At 42.1% G+C, this 15,133-nt stretch overlaps 1 protein-coding gene across 2 annotated transcripts in view; it reads left to right on the forward strand.

Annotated features, from left to right (window-relative positions):
• Window positions 1-1,371: 1,371 nt before the first annotated feature.
• The window catches only part of cnot3b (CCR4-NOT transcription complex, subunit 3b), a 38,142-nt gene continuing 24,380 nt past the window's right edge, over window positions 1,372-15,133 (forward strand). Inside the window, exons 1-4 of one of the 2 annotated variants that reach the window (XM_047384142.1) lie at window positions 1,372-1,548; window positions 5,967-6,029; window positions 13,842-13,909; window positions 14,870-14,944. In XM_047384142.1, coding sequence (XP_047240098.1) covers window positions 6,005-6,029; window positions 13,842-13,909; window positions 14,870-14,944 — 168 coding nt within the window. In that variant the 5' untranslated portion in view covers window positions 1,372-1,548; window positions 5,967-6,004. Of the gene's footprint in view, window positions 1,549-1,597; window positions 1,954-5,966; window positions 6,030-13,841; window positions 13,910-14,869; window positions 14,945-15,133 lie in introns of those variants that run through there. The other variant, XM_047384144.1, reaches the window with a different exon arrangement.

The raw sequence follows: 15,133 nt of genomic DNA on the forward strand, positions 1-15,133 counted from the left end.
TTTTTCCACAGTATTCAAAGCTTAGAGGGACTTCAAGGAGAACGAGATAACTTCCTCCCTCAGCCTATTTATTTTATATGTCTCTACATACGAATTATACAACAGATCTACACTATAATACAGGGAATACTATTTTGTTGTTTCTCAGGGTCTCATGAATACAAACGTGCAATTTATCCTTTAGCTGGCCATAAATATGTAGTTTTCCTCTCATGAAATTGTGTTTGGTCTTTTGTTTTGGGCTACATGGTGGTACACTTGGTAGCCTGTTGCCTTACAGCATGAAGATTTTTTGGTTCAAATCCCGACCTGGAGTCTTTTTGCATGGAGTTTGCATGTTCTCCCCAGGCATGTGTGGGTTCTTTCTGGGTATTCTGGTGTCCTCCCCAGTCCAAAAACATAACTGTTAGGCTAATAGATCTATCTAAAAATGTCCTTAGGTATGAGTGTGTGTGCATTGTTGTTTGTCCTCTGTGATGGACTGGCGACCTGTCCAGGGTGTACCCTGCCTGTTGTCCAATAACTGCTGAAGTTAGGCACCAGCTTCCCCACGACCATGCACAGAAAAGCATGTATAGATGATGGATGTATGGTTTTGTTTTGTTTGTCTTTGTTCAAAACCTAAACATAGGAATGAAACTGTACTTTTTTTTTAGCCTGCAAGTTTTATACACCAGCTATTCACAAAACATGATTTTTAAAAGGTCGTGTAGATTATGCAGTATAAAACAATTTTTTTCAGTTTATTTTTTAATGCTTTATTCACCTTTACAGAGATGTAAAAATAACAATTGTTACTTTGCATAATAGAACAGGACCAAATAAGGGCAAGGCCTAAAAAAACAAAAACAAATAAGCAAACACATTCAAAGCATGAAACTAACATAAAGCTTATATTAGACTGGCTAAAATAGCAATAGTTTTTTTTTTTCCAGTTTCATAAGATCTTTCATCTTTCAACTGGTTGATATACATCAGCAATTACAATTATCGAGGGGAGGTACCATTTTAATTTTAACTTTAAAAATGGAGGTAGCTGATTTCTTTATATACTTGTATGAAGGTTAAATGAATTTTAACCAAATAACCTGTGTCTACTGGCAAGTTTTCGTAAAATTAAACGTGCTCCAAAATAAAGACAATGTTGTCCATGATTGCTGATCCTTGACGTCAACACAACAAAACTCTATTTCCCAGAAAAAACTGCCGCCAGGTTACCCTTTGACCTCTATAAATGATCCAATCATAACCCAAGTTAGCCTGGAAGTAGTTATAGCGCAGAGTTTTGATAGACGGCAAGCTGTAACCAATAGAAGCAGTGATTTAGTGGAAGTTGCCCAATCACAGGCGAAATAGGCGGGACCAGTGACCGACAGGGCATCCGAGGAGGAGGAGGTGTTCCTGGTAGCCATCTTGGATGTGCGGGGTAATTGTTTAGCGAGAGGAATTGACAAATTTATTTTAAAAAATAAGCCTTATTATTGAAGTGCTGAGGATCTCTTGGAGTTAACTGACAGAGGATCTAAATATCATCACGGACAAGCGGAGGTAAATTAGCAGCAGAAGTTGAAGGGTATGGATTTAGGTGCCTTCTGTGCTCCTCTTTCCCGTTTCCAAACTGAGTCTTCCACATTAAACAGCGCAGCCGGTGGGAAGCTGCAGCTCTCACTGATTAACAACTACTTAGACTGAATGTTGTTGTTTTTAAAACAGAAAACCTAAACTTATCCCGGAAGTGCGCGGGTGAAACGCGAGCTTGAGTTTGTTTTGAAGTGTAGTAGTCCAGCGTTGGATTGGATGTTGTCGCTCCGAGGCTGCTGTTGGCGCTGATGATGTCCGCATTGTTTATAAACAATCCAGGCTAGCTTTTTAGCCGTGTTTGTCCGCAGGGATGTGCACCTTTTTTACTGTTTGGTTAGTTAGTAGATAGGGAGTGAGGTCGTGTTCAGACAGGTGAGAGTGAATCTGTGTGTTTCCAGGACTGTGGTTTGCACCTGTTTGGAAAAGTTAGCCTAAGGTCAACACGATGTTTTTTTCAGTCTGATCGGGATGTTGTTGTAAAACTAAAGCTTGCAGGTCAGCTGTGCATCAGAGGCTGTTGTAGAAAACAGCTTCAGCGTAAACGGCTTTCTCTGTGTGGAGTCCTCAGTGCCCACATGCATATTCAATTGACAATTGATGACACCTTATGCTGACAGCTGCATTGTTAGTGACTCTTTCTACTTTAGATAGTATCAGAATTTACAAGACATTTGCAATATTTTTTCAGAGGACACTTACAGTGTATTAGTTGCTTTTTTTCCCCTGTCAGATTTATAAATCCAGCAGTTGTGTAACCAAACTGCAAAATATCGGCATCACAGCAGAAAATATGTTTCTTCCTGTCGGTTTGACACTAAGGGGATTTATATTGTCAACAACTAAGTCCAAGCCAGCTTTATGAGGAGAGAATGTTAAGGCTCGGTGCCTCTGGTTTTATCTTCCACTTCTCCAGTTTCTTCAGATTCAGGCTGTACCTACGAACAAGTACAAATCACAATGTAACCTGGTGCACAAGTGCTTAGATTTTAGATGAAAATGTTCACGTTTTTAATTGGTTATGATCCAGTATGGTTAGTCCAGTATGAGATTCCTAAGGTATAAAAACTTTGAGAAAAAAATGATACAATATCACAGTTTTTTTTTTTTTTTTTTAGAAATATTTCCAAAGAGCTGAATTTACTTTAATTGTAAGCATAGAAAAATATAGCAGCCTTCTTTCAGCCAGCTTGTTGGCAGTGTTCAGCATTAGACAGAGAAGAGTCAAGAGCTGGTTCACTCTCAGCACCATACAGCCAGAGAAACCAGTCAGCTCAACACTTTCTCTGCTATGTCCTTAAAAAATATTTAAACTGTAAGGATGATGAGACGGACATTTTCCTAGAACCGTAACTTTTTAAAACCTCGTTATAATTTGACATCAGTAACTTCCCTATTCTTACCAACATTACAGTCATTGGAGATTATTTGATAATTGCCAAAGCATGTTTATGTTTTTTAAGATTTTGTTGTAAACACGTTGTGTCCTTGAGTCCCCATATCTTACGCTGTCCTATCAGGAGAGAACAGAGTAGAAATAGGACAGACACTTTACATTCTGAGAAGTCTTTGTAAGTGGCACCCTCCATAGGTCACTGATGGCAGAAAGTTTCCCGTAAAGGATTTTTGATCGTAACTCCTCCAGCAAACCTCCTGGCGCTTCGCTTTAGCTTAAGGAATGTTTTGAATATTCAATTGAGATTAGTTTCCCACTTAAAGGAAAGATATAATGTAATGAGGGATAATTTACATTTTCTAAAACAAATTGGCAGTTCTGAACATTTTGCCAATATAACTAGCAACAATAGAGCTTTATTATTTTTTTATGTGCAAAACTGGAATGATTTAGACCATTGGAAGATTGTTTGTGTTGTGCTAACCCAGACTAAAATCAGCATCATGTAGCATTTCTCTCAGTGCCAGTTACATTTTTAAAGCATATAAAGAAATGCTCATTGACTAATTGTAAAAATTCCAGTAACATTCCTCCAAATTCCATTCATGTCCACATTAAAGCAGTCTAATTTATCTAGTTATGAAGAAAATATTCTTATTATTCTGCATCTGAGTTGGTATTGAAACACAGATTTTAAAAGGGCACTTGGAATCCTAATTTAAAAAATGCGTTCTGTTGGTTTAAACACATAAACAGAAAGTTTCTACCTTTGTTTCAAAGACTTTTAACTAAGGCTGCTAGCTGACTCTGACCTGCTACCTCAGGGAACCATAATGCTTGCATTGGAAATATTCCTCTCCACGGATTGTAGGTCAGAAATTGTGTCTGTGCTGTTTGACCCTGCTTTATGTGAAATTGTTGAACATACTTTGAGCTCTCTGGGTCAAGATGATTCTGACTCCAGCTTTTCGACCGAATGAAAAAGTGGAAGACAGGCTTTCAAAGAAGCTGTTCATTGGAATCCTACTTCTGTTAGCTGCTGAAAAATCAAAACTTATGAATTACAAACATAAGTTCATGTTTGAGAGAGGAACTGAACAAGGAGAATGTGCCTGTTTAATCTGGCAGTTATTTACTGAAGGAGTTTAAACTACTTTGATATTTTATCACCACTAATGATCGCCACTGACGATGCATGTAAAGATGCACCAATATTTATTTCTGACAGTTTAATACCTCGCAAAAAGGAGGAGGAGTCATTTGGACTGCTCCCTTATTCAGGTTGTCATTACAGCAAGTCAGTACAACTTACACACAGACTTGTTGTTACGCCGGAGGCCCTTCCTGACGCAACCGGGACTCAAACCCTGTTCCTCATATCAAAACACATACTTACCTCCTGCAACACCACAATAAGAGCCAATACCTGTGTCATATAAAGTTTATATTGTTTTTTTATTAGATCATCGCAGGGTTTTATAATTGGTAAGTGATAATAAATGATTCATGGTTTTAAAATGATTTACATGAAATATAAAAAGTAGCATGCACTCGTTTCGAGCCTCTCTGAGTCAGTAATTTCTGGAGCCATCTTTGGCTGCATTTCTATTGCAGGTTTTTTTGGAGTATGTCTAAACCAGCTTTGCACATCTAGAGACTGTACATCTGGAGTTTTAGTCTAATGCCCCATTTCCACTGGCTCTATTAAGGCTGCTTGGTTGTATTCCACTCGTCTCGCTCTACTACGCATAGAACCACTGGTGGCTAAGGCTCCGCCTCCAGCCGTCGGTGTCGTGCGCTGTACCCATATTAACATTACTGTGTGACATTGTCACATTAAAGTAATCTGCAAGAGATGATTATAATAATAAATTAAAGTTGCAAGCAGCATTGAAGGCCCTCGCAGCTCAGCGCAACTCGGCCTGTGCAGCGACCGCGGGATCCTGGCATCGCCACCTGCACGCCACCGACTCGATTCCACACTTGTCATATGATCTTCGGTCATGCCAAGTTCTGCTGTGGCGAGAAGTATTCAAAAAGTATTCAAAAATCTAGTTGGACCAACTAGATTTAATGAAACCTGCTAGTCTTCTCCACCTATTTGTACTGACTTGGTGAACCAACACTAGGTTAGTGGGGTTCAGTCATGCTTTCTTGCTGCTTTTATTCTTTTACACATAATCCTGGAATCTTGTTTTAGCATCCTGTTGCGTATGTTCCATCATATTTAGACCTGAGGTCGGGGCTACAGAGCACTATTTGCAAAAACCAGTCGCGGTTTCTTCCACCAGAGTTCCCAGATCGCTTCCATGTATATTTGCACTAATTCAAGCATGCCCTTCTCTTTTGTGGAAACACTGTATATATATATATATTTACAAAAAAATATTTTTGTTTCCCTTTTTATTTATATTTAAAATGTCCTCATTGAGAGCAAAGGGGAGCTGAAGTCAAATTTCTTGTCGTGTGCACAACCTTTGCGAATTTCTGTTTGATTTCCTAGGATGATCTTTTATTGCACTTAGAAGATGTTTCTCACTTTGCTGGTCAGTGGTTCCAAGTTTATGGTTGATCTGAAGTCTTTTCCACTAGTCCCAACTCAGTGCGGTTCGGTGCTGTTCTACACGATTTTTAGGCTTGTCCATTAGTAAAGGTTCCATTTAACCGTTACTATTTTTAGTACCTGGACAGATGCGGTTCCTACCGTGCAGCGTAATGCCTGTCCTCTATGATCGGAGTCCGAATGCGTCTGATCTGATCCCAGTTCGCAGCTGCTGAACTGTGTCAAAATGAAGCATCAGAATTCATGTGTCATGTGCTGGTTTGTTCTCTGTCGAAAAACCATTTTCTCTGCATCGCTTTTCATTTCTGCTCAGCTTTTTGCTTTCTACATGATGATATTCCAGTTATTGATAAAAATCCTGCATTTACAGAAATGTTCATGAAAACGTGAGTGTTTCTCCTGGTAATATCTCTTTCTTTTTTCCTGCAGTGAAAGAAGGCATGAAGACATCATCTTAGTCATAAGTCATGGCCGATAAAAGGAAACTTCAAGGTGAGGCCTTCAGCCTGAGCTCTCATACTTGTTTGTATGTCTTTGTGTCCTTCGAAACACCCGAGTTGACTCGGATAAGCGCTAGGATTTGTTGTGGTGTCATCAAGTATCTGCTGGGCGAGCTTTACCACAAGTAATACCACAGTAGGCATTATGGTCTCCCTGAAGCGCTGTAGAGACTGTGTGGTTTTAATTTGTTGTGATTTGATAGTCCTGTGATGGCACCCTTGTGTGTGTCGCTGTGAGTGTGCTACAGCAAATGCTCAACAACATGTGTAGATGTTAATTCTGTGCGATCACACCTACTGCTGCTCAGCCAGTCTGTTTTCAATAACTGTTTAACTAAACAAAAATCACATGCGCTCACAAGTAAGTTGTTTAGTGAGTTGTGTAAGGTTTCTTCGCTTGCCAGGTCAGAGGGGCTTGACTGCTGTGCTCACATTTTCTTTATACACAAACCAGGAAAACATATAAAGGGAAAGAAAACTCTTGTCTGCATTTGGTTGTGATCTTTTAGTCTGCTGCCAGGTGGATTTATGTTTTTTTTTTTTTTTTTTTTCATAATAATCTGCTTGACAATATTCAAGACTCACTTATTTGTTTCATTTGGATCAGGGTCAATGAGGACAGCTGCTAAACTCTGAGTTGCATCTCTCTGGTTCTTTCATAGAGTTCGTAGTTTTAAATCCAACAAAAATGGAGAAATTGAAACATTATCCTTGTTTGAGCACAGAAGTATATGTCTCTGAGCTTTTGACAGATTTTTATTAAACTCAAAAGATGCATCAAACTACAGGCTTTAAATTCTTAAATCGTCATGCATTTTAATGCAGAAGAAAAATCGTATTTTTCTGTGTTTGATCTGCAGATCATCAATCAGAATGATCAGTTCTGAATAAAATATTTTTTGATGAGAATTGTTTTTATGCAGTTCAGTCCAGACATTAGAAGTGTATCTCAAAATATTAGAAAATCATAAAAGGTTCTATAATTTTTGCCACTTATTTCAGAAAGTGAAACTCATATATTATATGGAATCATTACACATAGAGTGAAATATTTCCTTTATTTCTTGTCATTTAATGATTAAGGCTTACACATAAAAAAAAAATTTATAATAATATTCAGTGTCTCAGAAACTTAGAGTATTGTGAAAAGTGAAATATTGGAAACTCGCAGAAATAAATTTTTTTTGAGTAAGGCCAACATTAAGAGTCATTCCCAAACCCACTAACATCACATGAAAAAATAAATGTTCCAAATCAGCAACATGAGTATTACAAAGAAACATTTTATCTTTATCTTTTGGTCATAAAACCAAAATGTGCTGAAACCAGTCTGTTAGTGTGAGCTTCTCGTCTTCTCATAATCTGTGCAGACTGAAAGTTGTGCTGTTGGGTCCCCAGCCTTAGAGAAGCTTGTATGTAATTTAGTTCACTGTACTGAGCAACTGTCTGTGTGGTTATGCTCCTGTATGAACAGCTGTTGCCATCAAAGGGAAACATGCTGCTTATGAGGGGGATATGAACCTCACTGTGTGAAAGACAAAGGTTGTTCAGGGTGGTTTCCTTGAATAAAATGAGTGCGGTGCAGTGTATATTTTCCCTATTTTGAAGAGAAACCAGGTGTGTTTTCATAGATATGTAAATGTTTTTGATTGGTTTTCTTTTTGTTTGGGGAATATATAATATGAGCACAGGATAGTATAGCTTGTCTGACACTTGTGCAAAAGTCTGCTCATAATGCCGACAGATATTGGGGGGTTTTTGTTTCTCCTCGGATCGTTTAGGAACTCCTTCCTCACTGCTGCTCTGTTTCTTCTCGGTACTTAAAAATTTAAACTCTGCAACTGCAGAGATGAAGCTGATGTTGACTGATGGTAGGAGGGGTTCAAAGCGCTCGGGATGAGTATACATCCAAAGCAACAGGCATTGTTACCCAACCCAAACCTTTGTGAGGAAAAGACAGTGGAGCTAGAGGCTTTGCTCTGCCCTGCAGAAACATACTTTGATGTCATTTTCCATTGATGGTTGTCACTGCAGGCTAAAAGTTTGCAGCCGTTTTGCTGTTTTTGACAGGAATCCGCATCAGTCACCCTTTTACGTGTGTCACTTGGGCTTCCCCCTAAAGAGCCGCTGTCATATTTAAAACATAACACAAACATGTATCTTTGCAGAAATGTCTTCCTGAAAGAGAGATGATCTGCCAGTTGTGCTGCTTTGGCCTTCTCAAATTGTAATGTATTATTACAGAGGAGGCTGCCTTTAATCTAAAAATAACACCCCTCTGAAGTATCTGAACATCAAGACAGTTTAAGCTCTACTGGAGTTTATTCAAGCTGTCTGTACTCCTATAGCCTTTTTTACTTGTAAAAAAAGGAGCAAATAGTTATCAGGGGATCTCACAAAATTACATAAAAAATAGAAATTCATGTTAGGGACACTGTTTTTTTAAAAAGTGGACTTTATTTTCTTTTTGCTGCAGATTTCTCAGATTTCCGTGTGGTTCTGTTTTGAAGAGGTTTGTGTGTCTGGATTTCAGTTTGTAAGATACAGACCATTTACCAGTTTCTAACCAATAAATAATAAGAATTGACTGAACAGAAAACACTGAAATTAAAGTCTATGATTTAGATTGTTTGTTCGTTCGTCGTCTTCCGCTTATCCGGGACCGGGTCGCGGGGGCAGCAGACTCAGCAGAGACGCCCAGACGTCCCTCTCTCCAAACACCTCCTCCAGTTCCTCCAGGGGGAACCCAAGGCGTTCCCAGGCCAGCCGAGAGACATAGTCCCTCCAGCGTGTCCTGGGCCGTCCCCTGGGCCTCCTCCCGGTGGGACGTGCCTGGAACACCTCCCGAGGAAGGCGTCCAGGAGGCATCCGGTATAGATGCCCGAGCCAACTCAACTGGCTCCTCTCGATGTGGAGGAGCAGCGGCTCTACTCCGAGCCCCTCCCGGATGGCCGAGCTCCTCACCCTATCTCTAAGGGAGTGCCCGGCCACCCTACGGAGGAAGCTCATTTCAGCCGCTTGTATCCGTGATCTCGTTCTTTCGGTCATGACCCTAAGTTAATAGCCATAGGTGAGGGTAGGAACGTAGACCAACCAGTAAATTGAGAGCTTTGCTTTTCGGCTCAGCTCTATCTTCACCACACTCGGCTGCGAACCGCCACAGCGCATGCTGTAGGTCTTGGCTAGAGGGGGCCAGCAGGACCACGTCATCCGCAAAAAGAAGAGACAAAATCAACTGGTCCCCAAACCAGACGCCCTCCGGCCCTTGGCTGCGTCTAGAAATCCTGTCCATAAAAATTATGAACAGGACCGGCGACAAAGGGCAGCCCTGCCGGAGTCCAACATGCACTGGGAACAGGTCCGACTTAGTGCTGGCAATGCGGACCAAACTCCTGCTCCGCTCGTACAGGGACCGGATGGCCCCTAATAAAGGGCCCCCGATTCCATACTCCTGGAGCACCCCCCACAAGGCATCACAAGGGACACAGTCGAATGCCTTCTCCAGGTCCACAAAACACATGTGAACTGGTTGGGCAAACTCCCATGAACCCTCGAGCACCCTGTAGAGGGTATAGAGCTGGTCCAGTGTTCCACGGCTGGGACGAAAACCACACTGTTCCTCCTGAAGCCGAGGTTCGACTATCGGTCGGACTCTCCTCTCCAATACCCTGGCGTAGGCCTTACCAGGGAGGCTGAGGAGTGTGATCCCCCTGTAGTTGAAACACACCCTCCGGTCACCCTTCTTATGAAGGGGGACCACCACCCCAGTCTGCCAGTCCAGAGGCACCGTCCCCGACCGCCACGCAATGTTGAAGAGGCGTGTCAACCATGAAAGCCCTACAACATCCAGAGATTTGAGGTAGCTTTTTAACCACCTCGGTGACTTCAACCTGGGTGATGAAAGAGTCCAACCCCGAGTCCCCAGCCTCTGCTTCCACCACGGAATGCGTGATGGCAGGATTGAGGAGATCCTTGAAGTACTCCTTCCACCGCCTGATAATGTCCTCAGTCGAGGTCAGCAGTCCCCCGCCCCCACTATAAACAGTGTTGGCAAAGCACTGCTTCCCCCTCCTGAGGCGCCGGACGGTTTGCCAGAATCGCTTCGAGGCCAACCGGTAGTCCTTCTCCATGGCCTCACCAAACTCCTCCCAGGCCCAAGTTTTTGCCTCTGCCACAGCCCGGGCCGCAGCACGCTTGGACTCATGGTACCCGTCAGCCGCCTCAGGAGTCCCACAAGCCAACCACAGCTGATAGGACTCCTTCTTCAGCTTGACAGCATCCCTTACTGCTCGTGTCCACCACCGGGTTCTGGGATTGCCACTGCAACAGGCACCACAGACCTTGCGGCTGCAGCTACGGGCAGCAGCGTCAACAATAGATGCAGAGAACATGGTCCACTCGGACTCTACGTTTCCAACATCCCCCGGAATCTGGTCAAAGCTCTCCCGGAGGTGGGAGTTGAATACATCCCTGGCCGAGGGCTCCCCCAGGCATTCCCAGCAGACCCTCACTTTGCGCTTGGGCCTGCCAAGTCTGTCCGGCTTTCTCCTCCTCCAGCGGATCCAACTCAGTGGACAGCGCAGCCCCTCTCTTCACCCGAGTGTCCAAAACATGCGGCCGAAGGTCTGATGATACGACAACAAAGTCGTAGGGTGTCCTGGTGCCAAGTGCACTGATGGACACCCTTATGTTTGAACATGGTGTTTGTTATGGACAATCCGTGACTAGCACAGAAGTCCAATAACAAAACACCACTCGGATTCAGATCGGGGAGGACATTCCTCCCGATTACGCCTTTGCAGGTGTCACTGTCGTTCCCCACGTGGGCGTTGAAGTCGTCCAGCAGAATAATGGAGTCCCCGGGAGGGGCACTATCCAGCACCCCCGACAGGGACGCCAAGAAGGCCAGGTACTCTGCACTACCACTCGGCCCGTAGGCTGAAATGATAGTCAGAGACCTCTCCCCAACCCGAAGGCACAGGGATACGACCCTCTCATCCACTGGGGTAAACCCCAACACGAGACGGCTGAGCTGGGGGGCAACAAGCAAACCCACACCAGCCCGCCGCCTCTCCCCGTGGGCCACTCCAGAGTAGAAGAGAGTCCAGCCCCTCTCGAGGAGATGGGTTCCAGAGCCCACGCTGTGCGTGGAGGCGAGCCCGACTATTTCTAGTCGATATCTCTCGACCTCCCGCACAAGCTCAGGCTCCTTCCCCCCCAGCGAGGTGACATTCCACGTCCCTAGAGCCAGCCTAAGCATCCGGGGATCGGGCCGCTGAGGTCTCCACCTTCGTCCGCCACCCAATCCTCTTTGCACCGGTCCCTCACGGTTCCCACCGCAGGTTGTGGGCCCACTGGGAGATGGCCTCGCGTCTCTCCTTCGGGCTTGGCCCGGCCGGGTGCCGCGAGGAGCAACCCGGCCACCAGGCACTCTCCGACGAGTCCCGACCCCAGGCCTGGCTCCAGGGTGGGACCCTGGCTCCGCCGTACCGGGCGACGTCACGTGCCTCGATATTTTGTTCTTCTTCTGAGGGGTTCTTGAACCATTCTTTGTCTGACCCATCACCTAGAGCCTGTTTGCCATGGGAGACCCTACCAGGGGCATTTAGGCCCCAGACAACATAGCCTCTAGGATCATTTGAGTACTCAAACCTCTCCACCACGTTAAGGTGACGGTTCAAGGAGGGGTGATTTAGATCGGTGAAGCAATAACTGTGTTTCTATCTGGACTCGTTCAAATCTTTTTGTGTTTCATCAATTTGAACTTTTTACCTTCTCACACGGGCTGCACGGTGGCGCAGTTGGTAGCACTGTTGCCTTGCAGCAAGAAGGTCCTGGGTACGATTCCCGGCCTGGAGTCTTTCTGCAAGGAGTTTGCATGTTCTCTATGTGCATGCGTGGGTTCTCACCGGGTACTCCGGCTTCTTCTCACAGTCCAAAGACATGACTGTTAGGTTAATTGGTCTCTAAATTGCCCTTAGGTGTATGAATGAGTGTGTGCATGGTTGTTTGTATGCGACCTGTCCAGGATGTACCCCGCCTCTTGCCCATAGACTGCTGGAGATAGGCACCAGCTCCCCCGCGACCCACTATGGAATAAGCAGTAGAAAATGACTGACTGACCTTATAATTTATGTATTTACAAATGAAAAACGTCAGAGGATCCAGATTGTCAAATATAATGAGACTAAACTGGAAATAAACAAAAATAGGACTCAGCTCAGTCATATGTAAAACTTCACAGGAAAAAAAAACGGAACAAAATAATAATGTTGCTTTTTTCTATTTCCTAGGACTGAGTTACCTTCAGTCCAGTTATTTGCTTTTACCATTTTACATTTTTGTTCGTCAGTTCGATTATTTGCAGCGGGTCTGGTGATCCCACAGAGGTTGAACTCTAACCCAGCTCCAACTTTGGAAAACACTGAGCTGCATGACTAAATGTGATTAAATTGGGATGAAATAAAATGTAACAAGTTGGTTGCAGAAAGTTTGCTCGTTAACACATGCAGACACAGAATTAACACATCAAGCGCTCATTTCATCGTTTCCATAAGTACTTATTTGGAGGAACACACAGCAAACGGACATCCTTTCATCAGTGGCCTCTGGCTGTCGTCTTTTCATGCATCGCACATGTGCTTCTGGGGTTTGCAGTACAACCTTAAACAGAGCCAAATCTGCTGTTTATCTTCACCTAACTTGAAATACTCCTAAAGTTTACACCACTTCAACCTTTGAGAAGTTTGAAAAGCTTTTAGGACCTGGATCATTTGGCTCTATAGAACGGTTTGTTTTCAAATCCAACTAATGTCCGGAGCCAAACATTAAAAAAATAGTAATATCTACAGATTATTATATCCGATCGTCATTAATTAAGTTGACCAATTACAGCAGTCCAGTTTTTGGCACATGAAAGGTGACGGATATGACAAGTCTGTCAGTACAAAACAATTAACCTCGCGGCGCTTTTAGAAATGCAATATTCTTACAATAAGAGAATATTTGCAACAGGAAAACTTTGGAGTTTTTGTCTGATTTAGTTGTAGGTGCTCATGATTTTACTGACATGTAAAATCATGTCATTTTGATTTTGAATAGTCATTTGAATAAAATGAGCTTCAGGAGAACAGATCGGATGTTGCCACTGCTGGTATAAAATAATAAAAATTCCTCTCCTTTACAGCTAACTCGAGCTTTTCCCTGTTGGTTTTTGTTGTTGACATAAGTGGTCGGGGTCATAATGTTGATTTGGAAGCCTAAATCTACACTATTTGTCTCGTTATTAATCTTTTTTTACTCGTCTGTTATCCGTCATAAACTGTTTATGTCGCTTCACTCTGGGATGTGTCGTATTTTTAACGTGGAAGTTTATATCCCTGTGTGTCACCTTTAGTTCTTAAGCACAGTGGACCCTTTCATCATATGCATATTTTATGAGATATCAGCTACAATTTGTACGTGTGCTGCTTCTATTTGTTGCAATTTTTTTCTTTTCTTGCAGTTGCCTGTTTTACAAAGGAGAAACCCTGCTCAGAAAAAGCTGCCAAACAGGCAGCATTTAATTTATTTGATGTAGAAACGTTATTGTAATTACTTCATAAGTAAATTGACTGTAGGGTTATTAACTGTATCGGTTCAGTAGCACCAGATCATTTACTAGATAAGAGGTATTTGTTTTCACTTTGCTCACACATTAAGACAGTTTTTATCTGCCAAAAAAGCTATCTCTGATTGCTTAAACTAAAGCCTGTTACGTGTTTTTTTTTTTTTGTTTATGTTGATTTTATGTTTTCTTTTTCAGCGGAAATAGATCGATGTCTGAAAAAAGTAGCGGAGGGAGTGGAGCAGTTTGAAGATATTTGGCAAAAGGTAATACACGTTTAGCACTGCAAAAAGTTCATCAAACGTCTGGTAAAAAAATTGCAAAAAAGGTCCGAAAAGCACATTTCTGACTTATTTATCTCAAATGTGCTGAAATAAAAACATAAATAGTTGAAACATCCTCAGCACCTTCATGATTATGCATTTGGTGTTGATGAAAATTCCTCTGATTCATTTCTGTATAAAACCAACGAGCATCTTCATGTGACGATTTAGAACTAGAGTTTTGTCCAAAGAAAATTATTTAAATAATCATTTATTAAAATATTTGTCCTTTTATTTTCTGACATTGTTGTCACGTGGTATGAAACAGTCAGTAAATGATTCATTTACTGACTGTTTCATACTGTTTATCTTCCTAATTTGAGCTCTGATTCGACAGTAAATATCTGGATAAAAGAAAAATATTTTTTGTTAAACTTTCATCAGAAATCTGCAACCTCAGCAGTTTAACAAAGGTCATCATTCCCTCACAAAGATGCACCACAGTCATACTGCTTATGCAGGAAAGATAAACAGATTAGTTCAGTTCTTTTAATAAAAAGGCAGAAAGTCATAAGTGGTATTTGTTTGGTAACAGATATCCCAGATGGCTTATTTGCCGTGATTAAATCATGTCGTTTTGCTTCATTTGGCTTCACAGAAGCCTGTCTTGCCACACAGATGACTTTTCTTTCTTTTTAATAAAACTTAAAAAAACTAAAAGCCAGTTTAGTTTTTCTTTCTAGGTGAACCATGTTACTGTTGAAGCTAAAAATGTCCTCTAAAAGCAGTTTTCCAGATCAAAATCATAGAACTTTGAGTTAAACTAAAGTGGTTCTTTGGTTCTCTGCAGAGTTCTTTCATGACTTGCTGCTAAAACTTTCCACAGAACAAATATCTATTTTGAGTAGTATTGCTATTGTTTTTCCAATGCCTAATTTATGTTTATCTCTTCTTTCTTTGCAGCTTCATAATGCAGCCAATGCAAACCAGAAGGAGAAATATGAAGCAGACCTCAAGAAAGAGATTAAAAAGCTCCAGGTAAGAGCAAGAAATGTTTAGAAACCTTTTAACAAACTTGTTAGGGGTTTAAATACTTGATGAGTGAGTCAGCAGAAACATTTTTAGGAACTAGCGTCTTTTAGGTTACAGAAATTAGATTTTATTCTGGTCTAATGTCTTTTTGATTAAAACACTGACCCAGTTTCTCTTCAGCTGAGTCCTTAAATG

This window comes from Girardinichthys multiradiatus, chromosome 13 (genome assembly GCF_021462225.1).
Source record: "Girardinichthys multiradiatus isolate DD_20200921_A chromosome 13, DD_fGirMul_XY1, whole genome shotgun sequence".
NCBI lineage: Eukaryota > Metazoa > Chordata > Actinopteri > Cyprinodontiformes > Goodeidae > Girardinichthys > Girardinichthys multiradiatus.